At 36.3% G+C, this 26,016-nt stretch overlaps 2 protein-coding genes across 3 annotated transcripts in view; both read right to left on the bottom strand.

Moving 5' to 3' along the window:
- Positions 1–2,382: 2,382 nt before the first annotated feature.
- Positions 2,383–9,209, bottom strand: LOC132151637 (TAR DNA-binding protein 43-like). Of its 2 annotated transcripts, XR_009436433.1 has the most exons (7): positions 8,953–9,209; positions 8,014–8,269; positions 7,464–7,642; positions 7,129–7,269; positions 4,807–4,977; positions 3,541–4,646; positions 2,383–2,781 (listed from the first exon to the last, which is right to left on the bottom strand). XR_009436433.1 is itself a non-coding variant. In XM_059559893.1 (6 exons), exons 2-6 carry the CDS (start codon positions 8,252–8,254, stop codon positions 4,158–4,160), a joined length of 1,221 nt encoding a protein of 406 aa, XP_059415876.1. In that variant the 5' UTR covers positions 8,255–8,269; positions 8,953–9,209; the 3' UTR covers positions 2,860–4,157. The 2 variants fall into 2 exon arrangements, 1 of the variants encoding a protein (XP_059415876.1); XM_059559893.1 differs by lacking the exon at positions 2,383–2,781 and having other exon boundaries at positions 2,860–4,646.
- A 1,034-nt stretch (positions 9,210–10,243) lies between these two features.
- Positions 10,244–26,016, bottom strand: part of LOC132151636 (receptor-type tyrosine-protein phosphatase gamma-like) — an 81,917-nt gene continuing 66,144 nt past the window's right edge. Inside the window, exons 14-30 of the mRNA XM_059559892.1 lie at positions 25,709–25,847; positions 22,068–22,159; positions 18,930–19,021; positions 17,837–17,933; positions 17,594–17,676; positions 17,386–17,520; positions 16,510–16,644; positions 16,268–16,428; positions 15,949–16,084; positions 14,449–14,595; positions 14,240–14,333; positions 13,299–13,375; positions 13,003–13,131; positions 12,523–12,669; positions 11,357–11,499; positions 11,154–11,289; positions 10,244–11,022 (exon numbers count right to left, since the gene is read on the bottom strand). Coding sequence (XP_059415875.1) covers positions 10,876–11,022; positions 11,154–11,289; positions 11,357–11,499; positions 12,523–12,669; positions 13,003–13,131; positions 13,299–13,375; positions 14,240–14,333; positions 14,449–14,595; positions 15,949–16,084; positions 16,268–16,428; positions 16,510–16,644; positions 17,386–17,520; positions 17,594–17,676; positions 17,837–17,933; positions 18,930–19,021; positions 22,068–22,159; positions 25,709–25,847 — 2,090 coding nt within the window. The 3' untranslated portion in view covers positions 10,244–10,875. The remainder of the gene's footprint in view (positions 11,023–11,153; positions 11,290–11,356; positions 11,500–12,522; positions 12,670–13,002; positions 13,132–13,298; positions 13,376–14,239; positions 14,334–14,448; positions 14,596–15,948; positions 16,085–16,267; positions 16,429–16,509; positions 16,645–17,385; positions 17,521–17,593; positions 17,677–17,836; positions 17,934–18,929; positions 19,022–22,067; positions 22,160–25,708; positions 25,848–26,016) is intronic.

The raw sequence follows: 26,016 nt of genomic DNA, 5'->3' as shown, positions 1-26,016 counted from the left end.
GACACACGCACACACCACCAAAGTACTGTACAACAGAAAATGCCAGGTGGAAAACACACTCAGGCAATGAAATGGTGTGTGGTCATCGTCTAGTGTTTTCCATGCCAGAATTGAGAAATACTGCTTTATACACACACACACACACACACATACATATATATATATATAATTAAAATAAAATAAAAATTCTACAGACAACAGTCAATGACTTGTGCATGTGCAGAAAGGAGAAAAGAAGAACAGAGGAATGGACACACTGGATGGAGGGAAACAACTCTTTAAAATTGAAGAACAACAATATACATTTAATTTTCAGATAAAATGTATATAATTGCCCTCCAAAAAACTACAAAATAAAAAACTTAAACTTTCTTTTTCTCTTATAGAGGAACTTGGATGTGAAGACCAGATCTGCAAGCAAACCTACAAAATAACTGTTTGAACCATTGCGTAGAACTGAAATTCTTTCAAGTTTATTGAAGAAAAATAAGATACAGACGGTTTCAGCATTAAACAATTCTCAAACAAGTGAGCATAGCATTACAAAAAGAGGGGAAGCATATTAAACAACTGAGAAAACCTACAGCAGGCCTACATTCAAGAGTGTCTCCAAAAGTATTTCTTGTGAGTCCGTCACTTTTCTTATTTGTAGCAGGTTAAAGTGTTTTCAAAAGCAAGTTTGACTTTCAATTAAAATATACGACAGAAAATGGCATATATTTGATGAATCTATTATACGTGCTAGCCTGTACTGCAATTAATTATTGATTGCGTTTTGTCTTTGATGCATGAGACTATTTTTCTTATTGATTTAAAGATCTAAACAAATATTTAAGTAGGGGAGAATGAGACTAGTTGGCACAGTTTTCCTACATTTTGTTAATTCATTACTAATATGTTGTGCAATTGTGTCAACCAACCCCAACACATTATTGGTTTCAGCAGTATGGAATGTTTTATTTTTAGGGAAGCAACAAACAGAAATAAAATAAACGCGTCTTTCTATATTCTTTCTCTTGACCGACATTCGCTCCGAATCAGCAGGAGGCGCTGCTAGGGCGAGAATGAACACTGATGTCGGCACTACAACGTGAAAAACACAATTCGCGTTATGGTAAATTATTGCCTTTTACAGTCTATGGGTAATGCCTAAAAGCACATAGTTGAGCTTTAGCTTGCTTATCTACTGAGAATGGATGAGGACGAAGCACAAAAACGGGTTACAACACTAAAACTCAATGACAAGCTGAAGCGTCATGTCTATATACTTCGCTACATTTTGTCATTATAAAGAACTGTTCGGGGTTTTCTCTCACACACTGCCGGCTTTCTGTGCTTTTAGAGGCTTAAAGCAGCTGTGCACTGCACTACACTGTCGCCGTCTCAGTCAACATATCGCCGCAGACTGCGAGAAACAAATCACTAAACAGACAAAGGCAGCTATTACAGACTGTGTTCAGACAGTGCTACAAGGCTCGATTCTGTCACAATCATATTTGACGAGATTAAACGATATTTATTCACGCTCCTCCTGGGTCTTCCCTCTAGATATATTTGACTTGGAAGCGTTAACGAGGTAAACTTCACTCTCAAAAGTGGTCTCTGTTCAGTAATTCACCACGAAAGGAAGATGCTTTATGACGCTTCTCTTCAATGTTTGCAGGTATGCTGAAAGACACGGAGTTACAGAGGATGACGTGAAGCTGACAGCGAGGAGAACCACTGCACTGGTAGGATGATTTCAGTAATCAACATTTTTTTTTAAAAAATCTAACTTTTTTTGGTATTTTAACACTATTACCTCAAGGTAATTTTGTTCAGAAGTCTTGTCATTAAACAAAAAAAAACTTTTCATACAAACCTTATAAATTCATTCTGATATGTAAAAAATAAACCGATTAACCATGAAATGTCAATATTTAAGTTTATATATAAAAATAAGTACATACGTGGTGAAATGTAACTAATGAAAATATGAACTTAAAATTTTTCATCACATGTAATACAATATTTGTAAGTTACATGGAAATGTTGTAATTTAAGCGCATTTAGATTTTACGGTTCCATCAAATGAGTGAAAAACAACAACTTTGGACCTTTGCTATACCTTCACAGTACATTCTGCAGAAAAGCCATGAACTGGCTCTGATCAACCAAGAACTGAGGGAAGAGAAATGCTGCCAAGAGGAAGCCGAGGAGTATGTGCTTGAAAACTACACAAAATAAAATGAACAAATCCTCATCGTTCACATTCTGAGTTTTGTACAAAATTTTTTTGTAGTTTTTTATTTTATGTAGTAATAAAAAAGCTATGCAAATATACATAAATCAGTCAATATGAAACACCAATCTTTTTTTTTTTTTTACTCAAACATGAGCTCATTTGTTTTTTATTGTAATGAATCCTGTGAGCATCTCTTCATGGTAATATTAAGCTCTATGAAACTAAGACTGTATAAAATATTTTAAATCACATTTTAGAAACTAGAAACATGGACCTGGCCTGCATTTTAATACAGTGCGCTGCTTTCTCAAACCCAGTTTGAGCCTAATACCATCTCAGCTCAGGAGGTTTTCAGCAGAAAATACAGATCAACATCTATTAGGCTTAAATGGTTCTGAGAAAAGCGCTCTTTCTGATACATCAATCAAATTCAGCTAGAGTCTACCGTGTCCATGGCCGTTACCAGAGATGCAGAACCACAGCATCCTCCATCTTCCTCCATGCCCAAACGGACTTCCCGCCTGGGGTTCAGTTGTGGCCAGCCATATTCCAGGCCCCTAAACGTGTGAATTCAATTAGTTGTGGGGCATTTACTCTCAAACATCACGTGACAAACCAGTTTGAGAAAATGGCAATCTATTCAAATCAGTTTTATTGAAGCACTCCCTTCATTTGACAAGTCATATAAAATGCCTTTGAAAACACTGAGCAACGTTATCTAGAGGGAAACTCCACAGACATCCACAGCACTCAAAACATACAGGTCGCACTTACACCATCACTCATGTTTTCCCTCCTCAGTGTCCACTGAAGATGTCATCCACATCAGTTCACACTTATAGGTCAAGTTACAAGGAAATAAAGCACACACACCATACAGCATTCACATTGGATTATAAGAAGCAAGACAAAGTATGCATCATCATCATCACAACATTCCTATATAAGCACACTGTCAGTATACTAAAGGAGAAAAGCAAAGGGGGATCTAGGGAGACCAAAAAAAAAAACAAAAAAAAAAAACATCCATGAAGTACACGTACTAGATGTCCATCAATTTGGGCTCAATTAAGGGGAAAGCTGGGAAGTATCAGCAGCTCTCATTCACACGCTCACCAAACCCACCCACTGCAGTCACATTTCGGCTCGTTCATTGCACTCGCAAGTCTTTTCGTTCGTGCGCTTCACACTTTCTTCGCTCACTCGCAGCCTTCTCACTCTTCGCCATCACCAATCGCACTCAAGGGTTGTTTTAAAAAAAAAGTCATTTTCTGCGCACTTTTCTTAAAATGTGGATTAAAAAGAGAGACACCCACCGTGTCATCGAGCCGTGCGATGAGAGCATATAGACATGGGGAGGAAGATGGCATAATGACCTCAGCCACACTGTGCTGCCATAGAGGGTGCTCTTCCCAGGCAAACCCCACAGATGTCAACTGCAGAAGAGATTTTGATGAAGGCTTGTTTTAAAGGGTTTCCATAAAACTGGATTGAAATAAAGCTGAACTTATAATATGTTCAGGTTTCAACCAGATTCTTTCCATTGCAAGTTTGTTTGTTTTTGTCCTACGTAATGATAAATTTACTTAATGATGCAATTTTCATGTTTTCAGATATTCAGATTGAACATGCATTTTAAGAATCCAGTTGAAATGCTACGTTTGCATCGACCAAGACAGTAAAACATGGGGGATAAACATGACACCAAAGATGGTACATATAAACGTAGCACCCTGGTTAACTTCTCACTCCAAAACACTAACTCAAATCCCATTTAGTGTACAAAACATTCTTTTTCTTGTTGTTGTTGTTGTTGTTGTCCCCAGACTCCCTTTTTTACCCATCCCCACTCCCAAAAACGTGATGAGATAAGTCTCTTGGAAAATACTTACCAAACACGCTAGAAATACTGACACTTCAAACTAAAATCTGCTTACATACCCCACCCTGACGACTTTGAATCCATACTAGAGCCAAAGCTGGAGTTAAACCCACTACCACTAGAGTTAGAGCCGGAGCCCCAGCCGAGAGCGGCCGAGCTGCTGCCGTAGTTGCTGTTGCCCGAGCTGTATGTTTGGGGCTGGTCCCGAGTGGAACTCGTGCCGCTTGTGCTCGTGCCAGCTGTTGCTGGCTGACCCTGCTGTGCTAACATTCCCATCATACCCCAGCTGCTCTGCAGAGCGGCCTGGGCGGCAGCCATCATGGCTGGATTGAGGTTGAAATTGCTTAAATTTCCCATGCTGTTGGAGCTACCCCCCATGCTGCTTCGGCTGCCTCCGAAACCCTGACCTCCAAACCCATTCCCAAAGCGCCCTGCCCGCTCCATCATCTGCCTAGGGTTGTTGTGTTTTGGCTCAGCATTGGAGATGTGCACGCTGACGCCCTTGATGATCAGATCTTCTCCGCAAAGGGAGGCGGCAACCTGGAGGGAAGATGGAAAATCTTAATTATGACGCATGAACAGCTGATTTCTCCATCCAGAATAGAAATGAACTGACAATTTGTCATAGTTGCTTTATTTTGTTTTCTCTATACCTTTATGTTTATCACCTACAATTAATGTAAAAACAACAACAGCTTACCTGGTCATCTGCAAAGGTGACGAAAGCGAATGCTCTGAAGGGTTTAGGAATGAAAACATCTGTGACCTCCCCATACTGCATGAAGAACTGACGGAGCTCATCAGCGGTTATGTCCTCCGTGCAACGGCCCACAAACACTTTCCTGCTCCTCATTGGCTCATCTGGACCTTGCTGTTGAAATTTCAAAAAGATAGTTCTGTTTAGCACCCCAAAAGTAAATGCCTCATACTAACATACATACTTCCTCATATACACAACTGTTCAAAAGTTTGTGGTCAGTGCGTTTCTTTTTTGAGAGTAAGACTTCGACAACGTATAGCTGTTCACATTGTTGTTTTAAATATGGCCAATATCAGATTTCCAGTGTGAACAGATCATGGTTCTGAACTGACCCGCATGTGCAAAAGAACGATACAAACAGGGTTGCTAGGTTTTCAAAATCCGACCAATTGCTTCTCTAAACTAGCCCAATCACGCTCTAAGGGTTATATATTGTGTTAGTGGGGTCGCTTTAACCAACGGAGTTGAAAAACAACCTGCGGCAAGGATAAAAATGAAGCATGAAAACTGTGGACTTGGCAACACTTTATGTCATACTGACGTAAACACGGAGGACATAAAGTAAGAGATTATTAGGGGTGTGAATTGAATCGTGAAACCAGTGCCAATTCGATTATCATGTTAACGATTCGATTCAATTTGATTTTAACGATGCATTCTCTGCAACCTCGGTTTTCAATAATCCTGCACATGGCTACATTTTCATCAGTAAATAGTCTACAAGCAGTCAGATATTTTAACTCCCTTTTTATTTTATCTGCTTAAAATAAAACTTAAGTCTGAACAGAGTAAATACCCTAGTAAATGAACACTAGTATTAAGTGAACACTAGTAAATAAATACTAAAGGCACATGAAACTGTCAAGTACTGAATGCATTTAAAGTGCAGTGTACTACTTCAAAAAGTATTTAAATGTTAACATATGTATAAAAAATTACTTATTTTATAACCCATAATAAATAGTACAGTCTTCAAAACTAAAACTTTCTGCACAGCTCTAATATACAACATAAAATCAAATAAATATAAAATAACAGCACTGGGCACTTCCTGAATCTAGCAAACATTCAACTAAATTTAAGTCTGCACACAACAGACAACAGAGCATTTAGAACTAATAAATACAGATCTGATCTGGTTATTTCCTTCCCTTTCTCGGAGTTGTGCGGCAGAGTTGATATTGTTTGAACTATCGTTGGCTGAGTTGGGTCGGCCTTTGGGCCAGCTGCCATCAGCATCTCAGGGTGAAAACGTCTAACATGATTTCTTAAGTTAGTCGTATTCCCAACATTTTTTATTTCAGCTTGACAGGTTTTACACACCGCATGTGTCCTGTCCAGCTCGTCGTGCCTACCTTTTCGTTTATAAAAAACAAAATGTGCCCAGATCTCAAATAAAAATTTTGAAGGTGCATTTTTTAATATTTGCGTATGTGTTTTGCCTCCTTCCGCCATTTTAAACTCTCGTAACTGAAACGCATATATACGAATGACGTCATAGATCTTAATCGATTATAGCCTATTACTGCATCGATGCAGAATCGTCCACGTCCGCATTGCGATGCATCGATAAATTTCAACACCCCTAGCGATTATGCATTTATTTATAGTGTGATGTGCCGCAGCAGACTGCAAAATTATGCTAAGGCAATACGAAAAATAAAGACAAGGATGTGACAGAAGAGAGCAGGGTTTTGAAACTTTTATGATATGAGCCCTCATGTTTTGCTTGTATATAGAGTTCATATACACTGCAGTCGCATTGCAAAACATCTGACATGTATCGGATTTAGTACTACATATGGAAGTGGCACAAATTGGAATTGAAAATATCAGATTCCATGTGGTTTGTGCTGTTCACACTGTCATAAGAAAAACAGATCTGAAACATTTGACATTTATTATATGTAAGCAAAAAGAAAATCGAACTTGGTCCACATTTGCCTGCAGTGTGAACATAGCCTTTCACAAGTTACAGCCTGTTACAAGTGATTTCTAATTCAAATAAATGCTGTTCTTTTGAATGACTAAGAATCTAACAATCCTGAAAAAAAAAGTCCTCAGCTTTGCCATCGCAGGCATATAATACCTTTTAAAATGCATTAAAATGAAAATATTTTGTATTGTAATAATTTCACAATATTACTGTTTTACTGTATTTTTATCAAATAAATGCATAAGAAACTTACTTCAAAAACATTCAAAATTGTACCAATCCCAAACATTTCAACTGTAGTGTGAAAAACAAACAATAACACGAACCTTCGAGTTGGGAAGTTTGCAGTCACACCACCTGCCATCAATCATGTGCCGCTGTGACATCACCTTACCCTGAGTCTCCCAGTCTGCAAACCTCACGAACCCAAATCCTTTCGAATTTCCCGTCTTCACGTCCCGCTTGACCTAATAATGTAACAGAATCAAGTCAAGAGCTTTGTTCATACCAGATCTACACTGACTTAATGACTGACAGCTGAGCCACATAAAAAGTTAGAATCATTAGACAAAGATGACAGAAATCATGGATTGTTTTCACCAAAATATGGCAGTACAAAGACAAGCAAAGCTGGAGAATTATATTTTTCAGTATGTCTTACCTGCACCATGATGACGTCCCCAAATGTACTGAAATAGTCTTTTAAGTCTTGTTCTGTAGTTTTCCATGGCAGACCCAGCACAATCAGATCTGAAGTCTTCTGATCACCTCTCTTGATCTTAGTTGCAGATGAAGCATCAATCTCATCCATCTTCCTCTTATTATCCGGCAGAACCGTTTCTAGAAAAGAAAAGTTCACTTGTTACATGTTCACACATTCACAGAATGTCAAATCACCCTTCATGCAACAAAAACAACCCCATTAAATCAATATGAACTGGAATTTTTTTACAGCTAAAGATAGAAATACTCAAGAAAAGAAGTTTCCATCACCCAACTTTGGTTATGCTGAAGTATAACCTCAATGTTCAAGTAAAAATTAACCCTAAAATGCACACAAAAACGACCCTATTCTTGACCCATGTTTCTAGTGGGAGAAGTTAGGGTTAAGAATGTAACTTATTATAAAATGAGCGAATCATTATTACTATTTTTCACATTTATATTCTAAATTGAGTCAGTGGCTTATTCGTGATGATCATATGACCTACCTTTAGGATAATTGACCACATAGACCAGGTTTCCCCAGCCGTTCTCGGGGGCGTGCAGGACTCCTTCCACCAGGCGAACTCCTCTCATGCACTGAGACACAGGGCTCCGGTAACGCAGGCCACAAGCTCCTGGAAACTGAGCGGCCACCGTGGACAGCAGCACAGTGCCGTCGTCCTCCGACGGGATCTCCATCGGCTCCTCGTTCTCCTCCTCCGCGACGCGAATGTACATCTCGGCCATCTCTCCTAAATCGAGCTGTTGGTGAGTAAATGGTATAATAAGTGGCGTTTCCTTTGTGAAATAATGTTTTCGAACGAATCTTCAGTCACTTTGATTCTGACTGTTTTGGCTATGGCGAACCAATAGCAATCGAGTGCAGGCTATGAAGGAGCTGTATCATTGGTTGGACATGTCGAACGACCACGCCCCCTTTACTAGACGAGTCTGTGTCTATGACTAGGAGTCAAAATGGCACTGAATGGGACATCTCGCTCGTGAATTAAATACATTAATGAAATTCACGATTCAGGCTAAATAACAGGTGTGCGTTGTTGTAATTGTTTATTATGCTTAAATACTTGGTAGATGCAAATAAGTAGGAACGAATTTAATACATTATAATAATAATCATCATCATAATGTATTTCAGTTTCGTTGAACAAATAATTAATTGACTTATCACGATAAAAATATCAAAATGTGTCACTGAATTTATCTTTTCAGTGAACCGATTCAAAAGACTCGGGTCGCTTAAATGAATCAAATCCCTTCCACACGGCCGTGAGGGCTACTTCAGTACTTAGCGCGTGCGAACTCGAGAATCCTTATTGCTTAGCAACAGTAAAACACGGACACAACAGACCACTAATAGTTCGATATGCTATGTAGATACATATTAACGTATGTGTTGTAGTGAAACAAAATTAAAATAACATTACCAATGAACAACTGCTCGGATCCAGATTTTCCTTTGTTAGCGCCAACAACAGCGCTCCTCGCTCAGAAAATGTGACTGCAGGGAATGAACCAGCCGGTGAACACAACTCTCACGGAAAACAATGTCAGTTTTCTGCTCTTATCTGAATAAAGCAAAATAATTCTATCTCTGTATATGATATTAAGACAATAATATTCCGTTTCACACTACTCATGCGACACTCTTTTCGTTTCAAGATGGCATTACCTAAGTCATGAAGGAAATACGTCACTTGTGGGCGAGCTCACTTTTACATGTGCACGGGTGGAGAGAAAGAAAACACACATTGTTGTGTGCAGTGATGTTTGCTTTGCTGGTGATAAATAAAATTAAATTATACAAAGTTATGTTTATGAACAATTTAAGTGCAACAAAGATGTCAGTGTCATTTGTTTAACAGAACACTTAACTGATGGAAACAGAAGAAGCACTGTTCCCTACGTACTAGTGGACTGCTCTCAGAGTTATAGTGCTCCTAGTGGCAGATATGAGTATAACCCACTGATCTATATATGACACCCATGTTACTAACTCACATAGGCTAGCTAACTCGAGATGTTCAGTGACGGGAAAGCAAAGTAAAAGTCCTGAAATAGCTCGTCTAAATTTGAATTTTACATTTTCGCAATATAATTTATATATATTTATGTTAAGGCAGCTACCACAGCTTAAACATAGCTAAATGGCAACATCTGCTCATACCAAAAAAGTTCACCCGTTCAATATTAGTGATATTGTGATAAAGGAAATCATAATAATGCTAATATGACTTCACTGTTTAAGTTCAACAACATATTAAGACAATTCACAAAATACATGATGGAGACATTAAAATGTACTGCATGGTAGGAATAACTCACATATACCTTTACATTTGTATTGGTGAACAACAATAAAATAAAAATGGGTTTCCAAATATTGATCCTTTGATCGTTCAAAGCTAATATCCATCTGGGTGACTGTCCCTCCTCTTTTTTTCTTTTTTTTACTAAAATATGGTCACCCTAATCTGTGTATCTGTAGGTGAACATCATAAGTTTCATTGACTAGATTTAAGAGGTTGTTTTAACTTATCAAGTAGTTTTCAGTGAATTTCTGTCACTTCAGTATATGAATTCCCAGTAAAGTCCTAATATGTTATGCAATTATTTAATCAGAACAGTCACCAGTCCAAGAAAAAGTAAATTTTCCAAGAAAAAGCATATTATAAAAAAGTATTAAAAGTGGCTATTGAAAACATGACTGAAATAAAGAAAACAAGAATTTTTTTTGATCAGTATCTTTATATATTACAAAACCATAGAAATGCTACTGATAACAATATATGTTCACAGTTGCTGTTATGATACCACACTGAAATAATGTATATAAGTTAGACATAAAATGACATATCTTAATAAATAAAAAAGAACATATTAATCTAACAAGTCACAATGCTTGACGGTTAAAAGTCGCATCATGTTGAGCATTTAGTTGGAGCTTTTCTGTGTACAGGTTTCATGGCTATGAGGCTGAAGTGTGTGTTAATGTGCTGTCGCTGATCACCCTCACATGTCTGTAGACTTCAATAAAGTGATACTCAGAAATGTTTTCAACACAATTATCAATAATCAGCTAGGCATCAAGTAGTAACACTGACAGTGTAGTGTGTGTGTGTGAGTGTGAGTGTATCTGTGTCTGTGTGTGAGTTTTGGAGAGTAGATTGTGGCGTTCAGCAGGATAACAAAAAGCAGCAAAAATAAATATCAAAAGAATTTATTTTTTATCAGTATATAAAAGCTCTTTTGTTGTTGTTGTTGTTTTTTTATTTCACCAAGAGTCTGGGGAAAAAGGCCTCATGGAAAGTTCAAGGAACCACTTTGTTCCATCTCATTTTTTGAAAACTTCACACCAAGGACTCCATGCTCTCAGTCTGGTTGGATTCATCTGTTACCAGTATCCCAGCAATTTTGTCCATGTAGTTGAAGCCAAGTCTGAAGTCTTTACTGCTGACAAGGCTAAGCATAGCCTTGTAAAGATAGTGATAGTGCTCCTAATAGAGGTAGCGAAGAACAACAAAATGAAAGGAAATAGATGCAATAAAGGAAAAGACATTTTTTAAACCGTTTTAAACTGAATTCATTAATTCAAACTAAATTCAGACTTTTATCATAAGGAACTTACAATTTCAGTGAAGACGCCAGGCCTCATGAGGTTGATCATTTTGGCCACTTGATAGACATCCACAGCACTCTCATTCTCCAGTTGTTGGGAAAGTGTGGTCAGAGCACAGAACATCCCGGCAGAGATGGCTCCGAACCTGAAACACACAATCCATAAGTCTCCCTTTGGTTAAGTACACTACTATTCGTGGTTTATGCACTCACTCATCATGCACGATGGTGGGACCATCCCTTGTCATAGCCTCTTGTTTGATGATGTTGATGAGCTCAAATGAGCTGCTGATGGACGCATCAGGATCTGGCCAGTTTGGACATTGAAAATGTCGGACTTCTAGAACATAGTCATCCTGCAGAGCAAAGATAAACAGTTATGCAATTCGGCAAGTGCAGATAAATGGGAAGTAAAATGTGTTGGCACAAATTTATAACATGAGATCAAGTACTTTTCTCTCTCTCTCTCTCTCTCTCTCTCTCTCTCTGTCTTTCTATCTATCTTTACATAAAGTAAATACTGTACTAACAGTAATATTGTGAAATCTTAAAATTCAAAACAACATTTCTATTTTAATGTTTTAAAATGTAATTTATTCCTATAATGATAAAGCTGAATTTTCAGCATATTTTTTTAATTAGTAAGAAATAAAATAAAACTACAGAATAAAAAAGGATTAAAAAAGAGATTTTATTTATTAAATCATAAAGAAAGATTACACTATTTTACTTTGTATATTATACTTATCCATTAATTATTAAATTCAACACATAAAATTTATTAAAAACTACCTTAATGCTAATTTCCAATTTAAAGGTAGGTAGGTGATTTTGGGAGAGGCTAGCAACAGCAAGATAGCTTTGAAAGAATAAGATCCCACCCTCCCTGCAAATCACTCTCCAGAGCCACGCCTCCTTCAAAACACATGAACGCGCATAGGCAGATCAGAGGCTAACCAGCGACACGGTGAGAGACGGCATTATTGGAGGGTTGAATGCAATGCCGTCAGATTACCTCATGTCTCATTCAGCGGTGAGAAAACATTACAGTACACAGTGCATAATATTACAATAATAACGCTTTCCATTCTGGCTCGGTCTGCTATAACGAAATGGAATGCACTGATGACATATCATGTTTGTGAGAACATAATGTGCACAGGTATGCAAATACACATGTTGACAGGAAGGTAAGACAGCCTATTGTAGCACTCGGGCCGGGGGATATGATTGGATGAACATTTTATGGTCCTGCCTCTTTCACAGACGATAGAAATTCATATAAATACATTTAGAACACTTCACTTCAGGATGTGAAGAGGCTTTAAACCACCTACCCTGCCTTTAAGAGTGATGCTTGTGTTGTGTGACTGAGGTACCTGTGTGGCTTCTAGGATGAAGTCGTGGATGATGAGTTGTTCCTCATTAGATAAGCAGAGTCTATCAGTATTGATGAGGGTGACAGTGAAGGCTATGCAGTTCATTGGCTCCTCTCTGCTGGGCCAGTATACAAATTCATCCTCAGTCTATAAAAAGAAGATCAGGGCATAGCACATATCAAATATCATACATAATCCACTTACATAACGCTAACAGATTCAACTAATTGATAAATGTTGAGCATGTTTCCACATTTAATATTTATATTTACAAGCAAATACAAATGATTTTATAATAAATGTTATACTCTAAAGTTGAACTCTAAAGATAAGTGCCATAATAACCTGCTAGTATGAAATGTTAAGAGAGTGCATTAAACACAACCTGCTGAATATGTATAAAAAGAACATAAGTTATATGAGGCAGCATGAATCCACTTAAACTCATGTCCATAAGTAGTTCTTCAACGCTGTACTCACAAGGCCAAGGTTGTCTGGCAACATCACAATAACTTGAGCATTATGATCCCAGATCATCCTCCAGAAGTCTGTGGTTGTGTGGGGCAGAGGATGCTGGGTAATGATGAACTCGTTGCTCCTGTAATAGCCCTGTGAGTGGATAAACATTGATTTCATTCTAAAAGATTATCACAGCTTATGTTGAGACAAGCAGATAAGGAGCTGGTACCCAAGTTAGGCAAGTTACACAAATAATTCATGTTTCATGCATTATTAAATGTGATCCAAAACAACGTATAATGTTCTTAGTGCTGTACCATAATGTAGGCGGCATTGATGTAGTCTGTTCCTTTTACTCCTGGGAGGGGAGCTAGTGCCACCCGAGCCCGTTCCGCTGAGGGGAAAAACATCAGTGATAAACAACTCACTATACCCATCACAAAACCCATCGCAAACCAGACCTTCTATTGTATAATTCATTGAGTCTACCATTCTTCAACTACCACTCTTTTAAAACTAATCTTCCAGAAGAAGTCCATTATATACTCAGCAATTAAAAAATGGCCAACGCTCTTGCACATTTCTGTTCTTTTCCCATGGAAATAATTTGATAGCAATGGTTATTAGGATTTGCAGTGTTGTTATTGCTAACAAAAATCAAAACACAAAATTCAAAAGAAAAAGAAAACTACATTAAAATGGTTGGTAATTGGAAAAATAATAATACAAAGTTAATAATAAAAGCTAATAAAATGAAATAAGTTCTAAAACCTTAAACTAAAGCTTAAATAAATAAATAAACAAAAGCTAAATGGAAATATAAAAAACTAAATAATTTAAATGTAAAGTCTGAAGATATAAAAACCACTGTTCATTCAAAATACTAATACATATTTGAACAGTATACACATAATTCAATAATATCCCAAGTTATATATATATATATATATATATATATATATATATATATATATATATATATATATATATATATATATATACATACATAGATACACACACACTATATATCATATGAAAAGTAGATCTAAAAATACTGTAAAACACACACAATTAGATACAGAAAAAGATGTTTTTATACAATTAAAAACTGTCTTTAGCATTTTAACTATTATTTATTGAAAAAAAAAGGTGCTACCACACTGTGCTACACTTTATACTAAGAATACAGCAAAATTCATATTGGCAACAAAGCGAGTGTTGATTTTGATGTATGGGTTTCGAAGGTTTAGCGACTCACTTGGCAAGACTGACGAGGTGCGGTTCTTCTCTTTGTTGCAGTCTTTCTGGGCACTGAAACACTCAGTGAGGTGAGAATTGCATTGCGTCAGCAACTGGAGGAACAATTACAAGAGCGTCCACATGGAGGAGCAAGTTAGTTGTCGAACTGAGAAAATTAACATCTCAATACAATTGCATAAAGTCACAACACAGTCATCAAGTCCGGACCTTAAACTGTTTGTCCATGCGTGTTTGTCCCGTGGGGCTCAGGGTGAGAAGGCTGTTGACATAACTATGGAGTTGCCAGACAGGCACCTCGGTGTCTTTACTAAGAACAGCTTCCATTAATGCATCATGGATAAAGATAAACTGCTCCTGTAGGTCACACATACACAGTCATTAAAACAAACCATGTTGCATTAGGCATGTGATATCTCAACATTATATTTGTAAATAACAAAATATGACTAAGTTAAGAATGGCATACTGCAATTCTACTCCTACTATTTTCAGTATGCAGTATGTAGAGTGCAAACAGTATGTAAATGTCCTTTATGCTTATTATACCCAAATAACCTTATTCTACATTAGCCAAAAACCACAGTATACAATCAAAAAAACAAAAAACAAACACTGCATACTGTTTCCCGCAATGCAATGCACTTGAACTGACCTTACATTTGACTGGATTACCAAAAGTAAAAACACAAAATGCAAAATAACTATTAACTGGATGCTATATATGAACTAGTGTTATTTTTAATATTATTGGAATGATAAATAAATTAGATTTAAATTCTGAATGAATAGTATTATTACTTATTTTAGCATTATTAGCACTATTATAGATTTTAATATTTTAAATTAGCTTTTATTTTTATATTTTCATAGTTCATCTATTTTTGAATAGATGTAATCTATTTTTATTTAGGTTATGTTTTTTTAATTTTCAGTTTTTGATTTGTGTTTCATCTTCAATGGCCCAAAGCAACATTTCTAGTTTCCAGTAAATGTTTTTCATCTAATATTTATATATAATTTCAGTGTTTTTTTTCTCCATTAAAATAATTTATTTTGAATAGTTTTAGTTTAACAAAAATAATCCTTATTTGCAACACTCAAAATAATGAAGTCATGTGACAAAATGTAGTTTTTAATTGCATGCTACTAATGCTGCGTTCCAGGCAGGTTTTGGAGCCCGTAAATCACGACTTCAAACCATGACTAACGACTTTGTAGCATTCCAGGCAAGTCACGCCAAACTGCCTGAGCGCAAGGAATTGTAGCTAAATTATTAAATTTATTGAAACGTTATATTGTCCTAAAGTCTATTTCTTACCGTGTACCACTTGCATAAACACCGCATCCATAGGTAATATTATCCGTAGGGGCTGTCATTGTTGTTTCGCGGGTTATGTGACGTCAGAGCTGGGAACTAGGAGTACATAAATCTAGTATGAGTTAAAAGGTGGGAAGTCACGGGTTTGACTACCGTTCTGGTACACTTTCACGGGTAGAAGGTTGGAAAAATACGGGTTACAGGTTGCCTGGAACACGGCAATAATTCCACATACAAATTGAATAAATAGTCTGGAGTATACAGTATATACAGCACAGTATGTTGTGTGCAGTAAGCAGAATCTTCAAAAAAAACAGCAAAAGTGAGTGATTTGAGTGTGCATTTTGAATATATGGAAATATAGTGTAATAAATCAAACTGGTAATAACCTCAGTCTGGACCAAGTAGTTGCGCTGAGCTCGGATGTGCTTGAGATATCCCAGGACGTTGACAGTGCCTTTGTCTTTTATCTGCTGCAGCATGTTGTCTATGACTATGTATGTGCCTGTTCTGCCGACTCCAGCACTGTGGAACACAGAGAAAGAGATGGTTTGATAAAAACAACATCTCATTTTGCTACAAAGCAGAGTCTAACACTTCCAACCATCCTGCTGAAAATGATGTAAGAATGGGAAACCTTGCACAGTTGGAAAGTACAACACGTTTCACACGCTAGTGGTTAGAGATGAATTCCATAGCAGACAGTACCTGCAGTGAACTAGAACAGGGCCTGTGCCTGGCGTACGAGCCGCAGAAGATCGAGAGATGAACTTGAGGACTGGAAGTGTATACTCAGGTACGCCCATGTCTGGCCACTGTGTGTAATGGTACTGGACAACCAGCCGTTCGTTATGCCTTCCCTTCTGACCCTGGGAGAGTCAAACCAAAGGTCAAATTGCAGCATCGAAAACTCCAATGCTCTGTAAACAGTTGCAAATGCTCAAACGAACCTTTTTCAGTTTGGTGTTGCGCATGATGAAATGGCGGAGTGTGTAGTAAGCATAAACTTTAGTACTCTTCAGAGTCACCATTATGTTCCCATAAACCTCGCTGTTCTCTGATGGCCAATACTGATCACATTTCCTCTGTAAAAACAACAAAAGCATCATCTGGTTTGCTTTTTGAAACATTAGCATCTACATTAACAGGATAGTTAGACAAAATATGAAAAGGACATCCTAAGATGTAGATGCATTTGTTTCTTCATCAGAACCAGTTTGGAGAATTTTAGCATTACATCATTTTCTGACCATTGGATCCTCTGCAGTGAATGGGTGCCATCAGAATGAGAGTTCAAACAGGTGATGAAAACATCACAGTAATCAAAAGTAATCCACATGACTCTAGTACATCAGTTAACATATTGTGAAATGAACATTGCTTGTTTGCAAGAAAACGAGCAATTTAAAAAATAGTGAAAGCATCATGCATATTTTAGCGGAAAATAATGGTTTGAAGTTAAAAACATTTTAATGATGGATTCTTTACAAATAACTTTTAACTTCACAAGATTTTAACAGATTTTTGATACTTGTGAATTATTATGATGGTTTTATCAGCTGTTTGGACTCTAATTCTGACGGCACCCATTCACTGTAGAGCATCTATTGGTGAGCAAGTGATGTAATGCTACATTTCTTTAAACCATCTACATCTTGGTTGGCTTGAGGGTGAGTACATTTTCAGCAATTTAGATTTTTGGGCAAACAGTTCCATCAAATTATCTGCCGTGACTCTCAAATCATTTTTATGCTAATGCATATTAAATAAACGATGTGGAAGCATACTCTGTTTTAAAAAAAATGTAACGGATATTCATCACTTACCCTGCCTTTCTCAACCAAGTTGGTGATCATGACAATCACAGTGGTGTTCTGTTCCCAAATCATTCTCCAAAAATCTTCAAATGTGGACTTCAGAGGGCCCTGAGCGGCTATATAAGCCCTGGGTCTTTTATAACCCTGAGAGGGAGAATATTTAATTATGAAACAAACATTAAAGCAACAAGCATGCACTTGGTAATAAAATACCTACGTCTACATAGTTGGCATTGATGTAATCACTGTGCTTGGAGTCTTTCCCAGACAGTTGCTGCAACTTCACTCTGCTGTGATCATCTGGGAATTAAAAAGCAATAAATGATGTATCATTCAAATCAGAATTTGAGATATTAAATGGATATTGATATATTTTTTCTTCATCTTCTATGCACTGCTAGCACTTCATCACAGATGAATTAAGAAGGTAAATGTTCATGTTTGCCACATAATAACTCACAGGCAACAATGTTGATGTATCTGTTTTTGTGCTTGTTGTCTGGGTGATTTGAATGTTCTGCTGTAATCTTCATTTCAGATGTGCAGTGTTGAACCTCCTGCAGGGACGGTATGATTTCAAATTATTAGTTGCAGTTATTATAATTCACAGACTACACTACTCATCCTATTTCTGCAATATATAGAGCATGTATATGTGCACAATATGCATGATTTCGGTGACTATGGAATACACAGATGTAAAGTGAAGTAAACAGCACACCAATTCACTGTTTTCACCATCTATTTCCCATGCGACAAACTGTAAACATTATCAGCCATTTAAAAAAGAACATGATGCAATGTTTAATTCGACTGTCTAAAAGTTTTACACAATCTTGAACTAAAAATAAAAACTCCCTCTAATATGATAACTAGGTTTTATCTGAGGTTGTGACAACTGTAACTTTTTTTTTTAAACAGATAAATACTTATTAATACCTATTATACTGGTTTCGAATATTTGTTGACCATATTATTGGTAAATTATTTAAGACTCATTTACAAAATAATCAGTTAATTATTCAAGTAATTAACCACACTTTGATTAGAATTTACATAAATTGCCCCATTTGTCCAAATAATTTAATTATTGTCACATCAATGCAATTTTAAATAAATGTCATACAGCAGCATAATAATTAGCTCCCCAGTGAGCCGTAATGAAGCAGATATTAATCTGTCATGCAGATTTTGTCTTTCTATATCAGTAAAACAAAGCACCTCTGTAATGAATTGATACCTACTGCATCTCAGATACTGGTAATTGTCAGTTTTTAAGTAAATATTCTTTAAGAGATGTAGGTCTTGCTTTTGGATGTGTCCATATTGGATTCTGATCTTGTAAATGTTTGCTGTGGGCATGAAGCAGACTCAAGCTTCCCTGCATTCCTGCATATATTCCTCCAGCGAGAGAAGTGATTTTAATGAGGCGCTCCTCTTTAATTAGTCCTTTTCCCATAGCCATCTGTGCCTCTGTGCTACTGGAGCACCGGTACATGTACAGAGAACATACACACATTCTCACACGCTCCAACTACAAAGACCATACTCACATCGAACTGCTGAGAAAAGCCATGTTGTTTGTTGGAGTACAGCTCCATGATGTGTTTGATGAAATGCCTGACTGGCACAGCCTCCAGGTCATCTGAAACTCAAACCATACCATCATACTACACAACTGCCAGTTTAAAGCCAGACATTTTGATGTAAATTGATGATGAATGCATTAAAATCACCCAAAATATTATTAGTATTTTTTACACATATTTAGGGACATGGGCTTATAATTAAAATATATATATATATATATAAACTTAGTATTAAAATATAATATTAAATAAAACTAAATAAAAAATAAAAAAGGAAAAAGAAATAGGACTTTCTGTAATTAAAAATAAAAATAGGAATAAATTATAATATTACAGTGCCCTCCACTAATATTTGCAGCCTTGGCAAATATGAGCAAAGGTGGCTGTAAAAATAAATCTGCATTGTTTATCTTTTTGATCTTTCATTCAAAAAATTCACAAAATTCTAAACTTTAATTTAAGTAAAACAATGGAAACTGGGGGGAACCTCACATTATGAATAGATTGCAACAAATGCATGTTGGCCACAATTATTGGCACCCATATAAACTTTTACGAGTAAAATATCTCTGAACTATATTCCCATTTATATTAAAAAAAAATTAGCACAAAAGGGTGAGCATGAAATTGTCCAGCCATGACTTCCTTTTCCACAGGACTATAAAAATTATATATTCCCATAATCGTCCATTACAAGAAGTAAAACAAAGAAAGAACAAGCACAAGATTGTTGAGCTTCACAAAATAGAAAGTGGCTGTAAGAAAATAGCTAAAGCATTGAAAATCCCCATTTCCACCATCAGGGAAATAATTAAGAAGTTCCAATCAACTAAAGATGTTAAATATCTACCTGGAAGAGGACGTGTGTCTACTGCCCCTACATCACCACATGCTGTTCGAGAGGGTTTCAAGAAAAATCATCCTCGCTCATCCAAAAACAAAATCCAGCATATTCAGTTACCATACACGACTGTTATCTTCATATGGGACTGGCTTCTATGGCTTCTAAATATCAAAGTCAACACAAAAATGTGTCACTAGGCACAAAATTAAGCTTCTGCCATGGTCGTCTCAGTTCCCTGACCGGAACCCTATAGAAAGTGAGTGGGGTAAACTAAAGAGAAGAAGCACCAGCACGGAGCTGGGAATCTGAAGGATCTGGAGTGATTCTGTATGAAGGAAATGTCTCTGATCTCTTGTCAGCTGTTCTACAAATTCATTAGGCATTATAGGAGAAAACTCAGAGCTGTTATCTTGGAAAAAAGGATGATGCAATACCTTTTCATTATTTGACTTCAATGATAGGTTTTTTTTTTAAGAGAGATCAAAAGGATAAACAATGAAGATCTATTTTCACAATCACCTTTGCTCATTTACCAAGGGTGCCAATATTAGTGGAGGGCCCTGTAATTTTTTTTCTCTTATTTAGGGATAGATGTTTAAAATCCTTTAAATAAAAGCTTATAAAAAAACCCTTCCTTGTGACAAAAGACTTGGAACCAAAATCCATCCGCCCTAATTTTATGGCCTGAGTTCTGAGTGATGATATTTGGTCACATCTGTGTCATATAAAGCTCATCAGTGATCTATCAAAGTAAGGGACCTGACTAATGGTCTATTGTCACGTAGAATGGACTTATAAAGGTATGGTTCATTACAGCCTTGGGAAGCAAACAGCTGGGACCATATTTAAAAAGACCAGAATCCCCTGGAGAATTTACTGCTTTTCCATTGTGAAGGATGATCAAACACACATCAATCACACCCCCGCTCTGTATTCAGTGTCTATGCAATTAACAGAAAAGATTCTTTCTTATTAAATCACTGAGACATGCACAGACAGACGACTTCTTCGATTTAACAGGGCTTGTTGATGACTTCTCTATTACAGCAGAGACATTAAACTATCACCTCAAATGGAGTTCTCATAAACATTAATGGCTAGTTTTACTTATTTTGGCTTACAGTTATATAGACCTGTCACTCAAGTGCTGCACTGCGTCATATGAGGAGACAGAAGGAGGGGAAAGAAACAGATAGAGAGCAAAAGAAATGAGTGGCAATAATGACAGCAGTTCATGCAATTTCACAAAATCATGCACTACCCCAAAGTGAGCAATCAGACTTTTCATTCGCCCCCCCGACAAACAGTACCACACAGAACATAAAATATGCATCCACTCAAAAACTGAGAAACGGCAAGATATGAATGCTTATCATTAAAAGAGTCCAGCCAAAATGAAAATTCTGTCGCTATTTACACATCCTCGTGCAGTTAAAAATCAATATGATTTTAATTTTGCAATGAAACACAAAAGAGATATTCTTCCCTACACAAACCTATCATCTGAGCTTGAAAGTCCTTTTCCACAAGAGCATTGTGAACATACAGCAAAACACCAAAAATGTACTCCGTACTAAAGTTTGGGCTCTGTAATTTATTTTAAATGTTTTTTGAAAACATTAAACTGAGGCTGCACTAAGAGAAATACTGTGAAATGTTCTTACAAAAATGACTGTTTTCTATTTGAATATACTTTAAAATGTAATTTATTCCTCTGATGGTTTTCAGCAGCCATTACTCCAGTCTTAAGTGCCACATGACCCTTCAGAAATCATTCTGTTATGCTGATTTGGTGCTCAAGAAACGGTTTTTCATACTGAAAGCATGCACATTTTTTTTTTAGGATTCTTTGATGAATAGAAAAAAAACCCTGCATTTAGCATTATCTAACCCCAAACTTCTGAACGCTAGTAAGGGTTTGGATTTTAATATAATTTCATCAATTATTTGTATAATATGAATGTATTTTAACAACTTTCAGTAATAACTACTTGTCAGCTGATCAGGTATATTTCTAAAGCATCATTTCATTCTGCTGCTATGCTTTCTTATATCTTATTGATCCATTTCAGATTCAGAATACAGCCATGTCAAAACCTATTGAGCTGCTTTGCTTTCTAAATAGACAGCTGCCTCCCACTGTAGGATAACCTTTGCTGATGAAATCACAACTAAAGAACTCCAATGAAATAAATATACATAAAATAAAAGCTTTTGCAGCACATTGTATTTTGATGTATGTTTGTTTAGCGACTCACCCGCTGTAGACAGGACAGGGAGGCTGTCATTGTGGATCACTCTGGGGGAGTTCCTGTCTTCAATATACAAATGTGCAGTCTGGAAGAATCTCCTAAAAACAGAAATGGTCCAGGTTAGTGGAATGCAGGTAATCCGGATGGTAATCAAGCCTCCTGCTTGCTGAGAATTGTTAAGTGATCACTTAACATCAATATCTAATTTACAATCCACTTTACATGTCATGTACACTCTTGTTTGTGCTGTTTTGACCCGTGTTTCCGTTCAAGAAATATCCTAGAATTTCAGCCTCAACTATGATATCAGTCCATAACTACAAAAGAATGAGTATACCAAGCATACCGCCTAAATATACTGTACACATGTATGACATAATACATAATATAAACTGAAATACATAATAAAACCTGATCACATGATTTGTACATAAAATGGTTTTACTTTATTTACATGATTATTATTATAATTATTTTAAGTATTTGGTCACAAAATAGCAATAATAATTGTAAAAAATAATAATAAAATATTTGAAAACAAAAAATGTGCAATATCTCTGCACTTTGACTTTTGGTTGATTTAAAAAATAAATAATTCAAATTAAATTGTCTACTAATGAGTTATTATTTTTATTCAATTTAGTTAATTAAATTATTTATTTTCACACAATAACTTAATTTTGTTAACATGTATTAGCTTCAATTCAATATTTGAAAAAAGAAAATGTGCAATATCCTTGTACACAGCAGTAAACAAACTTCTGTTCATTGTACAAGTGTATATGCTATCGGCTGATGCTGAAAATCCCAAAATGGCATAATATCGAATGAATGAATCAGCTTGGCAGACATATATAAGCTTATCATTATTAATATAGATCATACATTACATGATAAATGTAATGATAAATAAATGTAACTAATTATTTATATTACATAACACCCTGTCTTTAATAATTGGAAACATTTCAACGGCGACAAATTAAGATTATAACAGCATGACAGTAATTCCATTCAAGATCCTTATAATAAAGTTAATTATAACTTTTTATTACGTTTATTATAATAAAATAAACTCATAATGCATTTTAAAGTCTATCACTGGCACATTTTCAGAATTAAAATGCATTATCTAATACAGACACCCACAAACATCTAGTTCTTACTGTAGGTTATAAAATATACATGAACAGCAAAATGATGATATATCCAGCCAAACTTTGCACCCTGCTGCTTTGGGATCAATTTTTAAAAAATCTATTTCTTTTTCAGTGCACAAAAACAGACCCTCCCAATCCCTGATCGAAGACTTACTTTTATGTAATCCCCTTGAAGCATCTATATAAGCATGCTCCTACCTGTACTTTATGCAGAGCAATGAGCAGATGCTACTCATCCTTGGGAGGTGAGATTAAAAGAAAGGAATGATGGTCTGAATGTTCGCTGAGCTCTGATGAAGGAGGAGGGGGGATTGAGGAGAGAGGACGTGGGGGGACAGGAACCCTACACTAATGACCTTTTTATGATGGGGGATCTTTTGTGTGTTTGTTTAGAGACATTAGACTAATGGTATAGATTAGAAGGGTCCTTCAGTGAAGTTTTGGACCCTGCGGTCTAATCCTTGAGAATCCACATCAGGCGAATGGTAAAAAAAATAAATATAACCCCTTATCATACCCCATCTGCGTTTCTGCATCAACTCTGAAATTGCTTTAACTCATAGGCGATCTCATGCGTACGTGTAGAAATGTACCATGGAGATGAGTGGAGCATCTTTGGTCTTTAATGGGCATCTGTGAGTCTGAGCAGACTGAAAGCCTCTGAGCCATCCAGATGGAACCCTGCCTACGTAAACCTCTCATTAGCCTATCGCCTTGGCAACATCAGAACATCATTTTAAGCAAATAATTGCATACTTTCTGGTAAACACTCGCATGAACTCCAGCTATGAGAAAACGAGAATAGAATTTCTTTTGAATGGCTTTTGTTCGCTCGGGTGCTTTGTTCTTGACGTTCTTGAAATTTGAAAATGGTGATGTCTTGACAAAAACGTATGCCTTCATGTTCTCGGGGGAGCAGTTGCATCTCGTCACTTGTCTTCCTTCCACTCGCTTAACAGATTGATTACCCTGCAAACTGTCTTTCATTCACTTTAACTGTCACTGATCAACCCTTTTATAAAGCCATCAAGTGATCAAATCAAACTGCTATTATCTTTTCCTTTCAAGTTCCATGAATTGTCTGCTGATGTAATTGTATTGCAATTGGAAACTTGTAGGCAAAAACTGTCAAAATTAGTGCTGTTTTACAAGGCTATGAAAAGCTGGTGTTGGTATTGTCATCTAAAACTAAAACCTCAAAAAATTGTCTTAGGTAACTGAAACATAAAATCTAAATAAAATGAAAAAAATGTTTAAATATCAGATAAAAAATATCAGATGAAAAACATTTTTTTCAGTTAGTTTTCATGTCAACATTTCCAAGTTGTTTAAGTTTAAATACTACAATTACTACCATTAAATATTTAAATGAATCTCAAATAAAAGATGAATATTAGATAAAAATTTTGAACTTAAACTTGAATGAAAATTATAAGAGTTCCCTTGGCAACTACCAGGAAAAATGCTTAATTGAAGTGCTAAAATTACTAAATCTAAAACTATTAAAAACTGTTCTCTGTGATTGAAATAAAGCTGAAATAACATAAATGAAAAATATATATTACATGAAAAACAAGAAGTTACCTTGGCAACTACCGATATAGGTTTAAGTTAAAGTAAAAAAAATACTACAATGAAAAATAAATAAATAAAATGACATTAAAAAGAAAACTGAAAATATATAAATAAACAAAAAAAATATATATATATAAATATATACAAAAATAAAAGCTAATTCAAAATATTAACACATATTATAATAATCAATAAATATAAAAAAAAATGAAAACAAAAAATCAATCATTTTATATAATGTAATACAAACAGTGTTTTAGTGTAATGTTGCATTACTGTTGTGTGTTCACATTTTAAATGATAGACTCAGAGAGTCAGCTTCACAGATTGGAGCACAGCTGGGTCCCTCCACACAAGACTCATGGTCCCTAGGGGGCCCGCAACCTCTTAGCTCACATACAAACACAAGACTGAACAGGAGGATGGTGGTATTTGGCAGGAAGCTCCATAGGAGGATTTTAATTCGGTTATCACGGGGCTGAGAGCGGTCCGGGAGAGGGCGGGCAGATGGGGCTGGGCCTCTCCAGGGAGCTGAGCCAGGTTTATAAAGGCCAGTAGGTGGAGCAGAAAGAGGTAGATGAGGTGTGGATTCAGGGGTCAGAGCGACCATACACTGTTTACAAACCAGCCACAACCATGACCAGACAGATCTACTTCACAAAACATGTTGTCATGAATATTAATTAGGTGATGCATACGTCCACAAAAGAAAAAACCCAAAGCTCCAAAAATGAGATGGATGAATGTGGAAGCTGTTACAAGATAAGGAAAGCAGATGAAGAGAACGGATTTTAGATGCTATCTTCTCTATTAAGATCACAAAAAAGGCCTAAGATGATCTAAGATCAATGTGCTGGTCAATAAATAATTAATCTCTGCCTTACAAACTGTGGTTTTTCAACAGTGTCTTACCTCCAGTAAATCAGGACAGCCAGCAGCATGATCAGACAGAGCAGCGTGAGGGCAGAGACCACCATCAGGGGGATGATCCACTCCATCCGGCTGGATGATGACATCGGGCCTCGGGTGACAGTGGAGATGCTGTTCCTCTCTGCATGGTGGTCAAAGGAGACCACAGCAAGGTAACAAATACAAAAGGCAGAGTTTTAAACCATTTTATATTAGATGGACAGCCTATTTTGGTATAAATGCTTGCAATTGCATTCACACATGTTCAGTAATTTATTCATACATTTACAATAATCCATGCACATGTTTTT

This window comes from Carassius carassius, chromosome 10, assembly GCF_963082965.1.
Source record: "Carassius carassius chromosome 10, fCarCar2.1, whole genome shotgun sequence".
NCBI lineage: Eukaryota > Metazoa > Chordata > Actinopteri > Cypriniformes > Cyprinidae > Carassius > Carassius carassius.
This window is presented reverse-complemented; position numbering and strand designations above follow the sequence as displayed.

Excerpts from the sequence above, each read along its gene's own strand:
- LOC132151637 (XM_059559893.1), bottom strand. The coding sequence starts at position 8,254 with ATGGCCGAGATGTACATTCGCGTCGCGGAGGAGGAGAACGAGGAGCCG. Across the intron at positions 7,270-7,463 it reads GGGACGTCATCATGGTGCAG|GTCAAGCGGGACGTGAAGAC; the intron begins GTAAGACATACT and ends TTACATTATTAG. Across the intron at positions 4,978-7,128 it reads GCAAACTTCCCAACTCGAAG|CAAGGTCCAGATGAGCCAAT; the intron begins GTTCGTGTTATT and ends AAATTTCAACAG.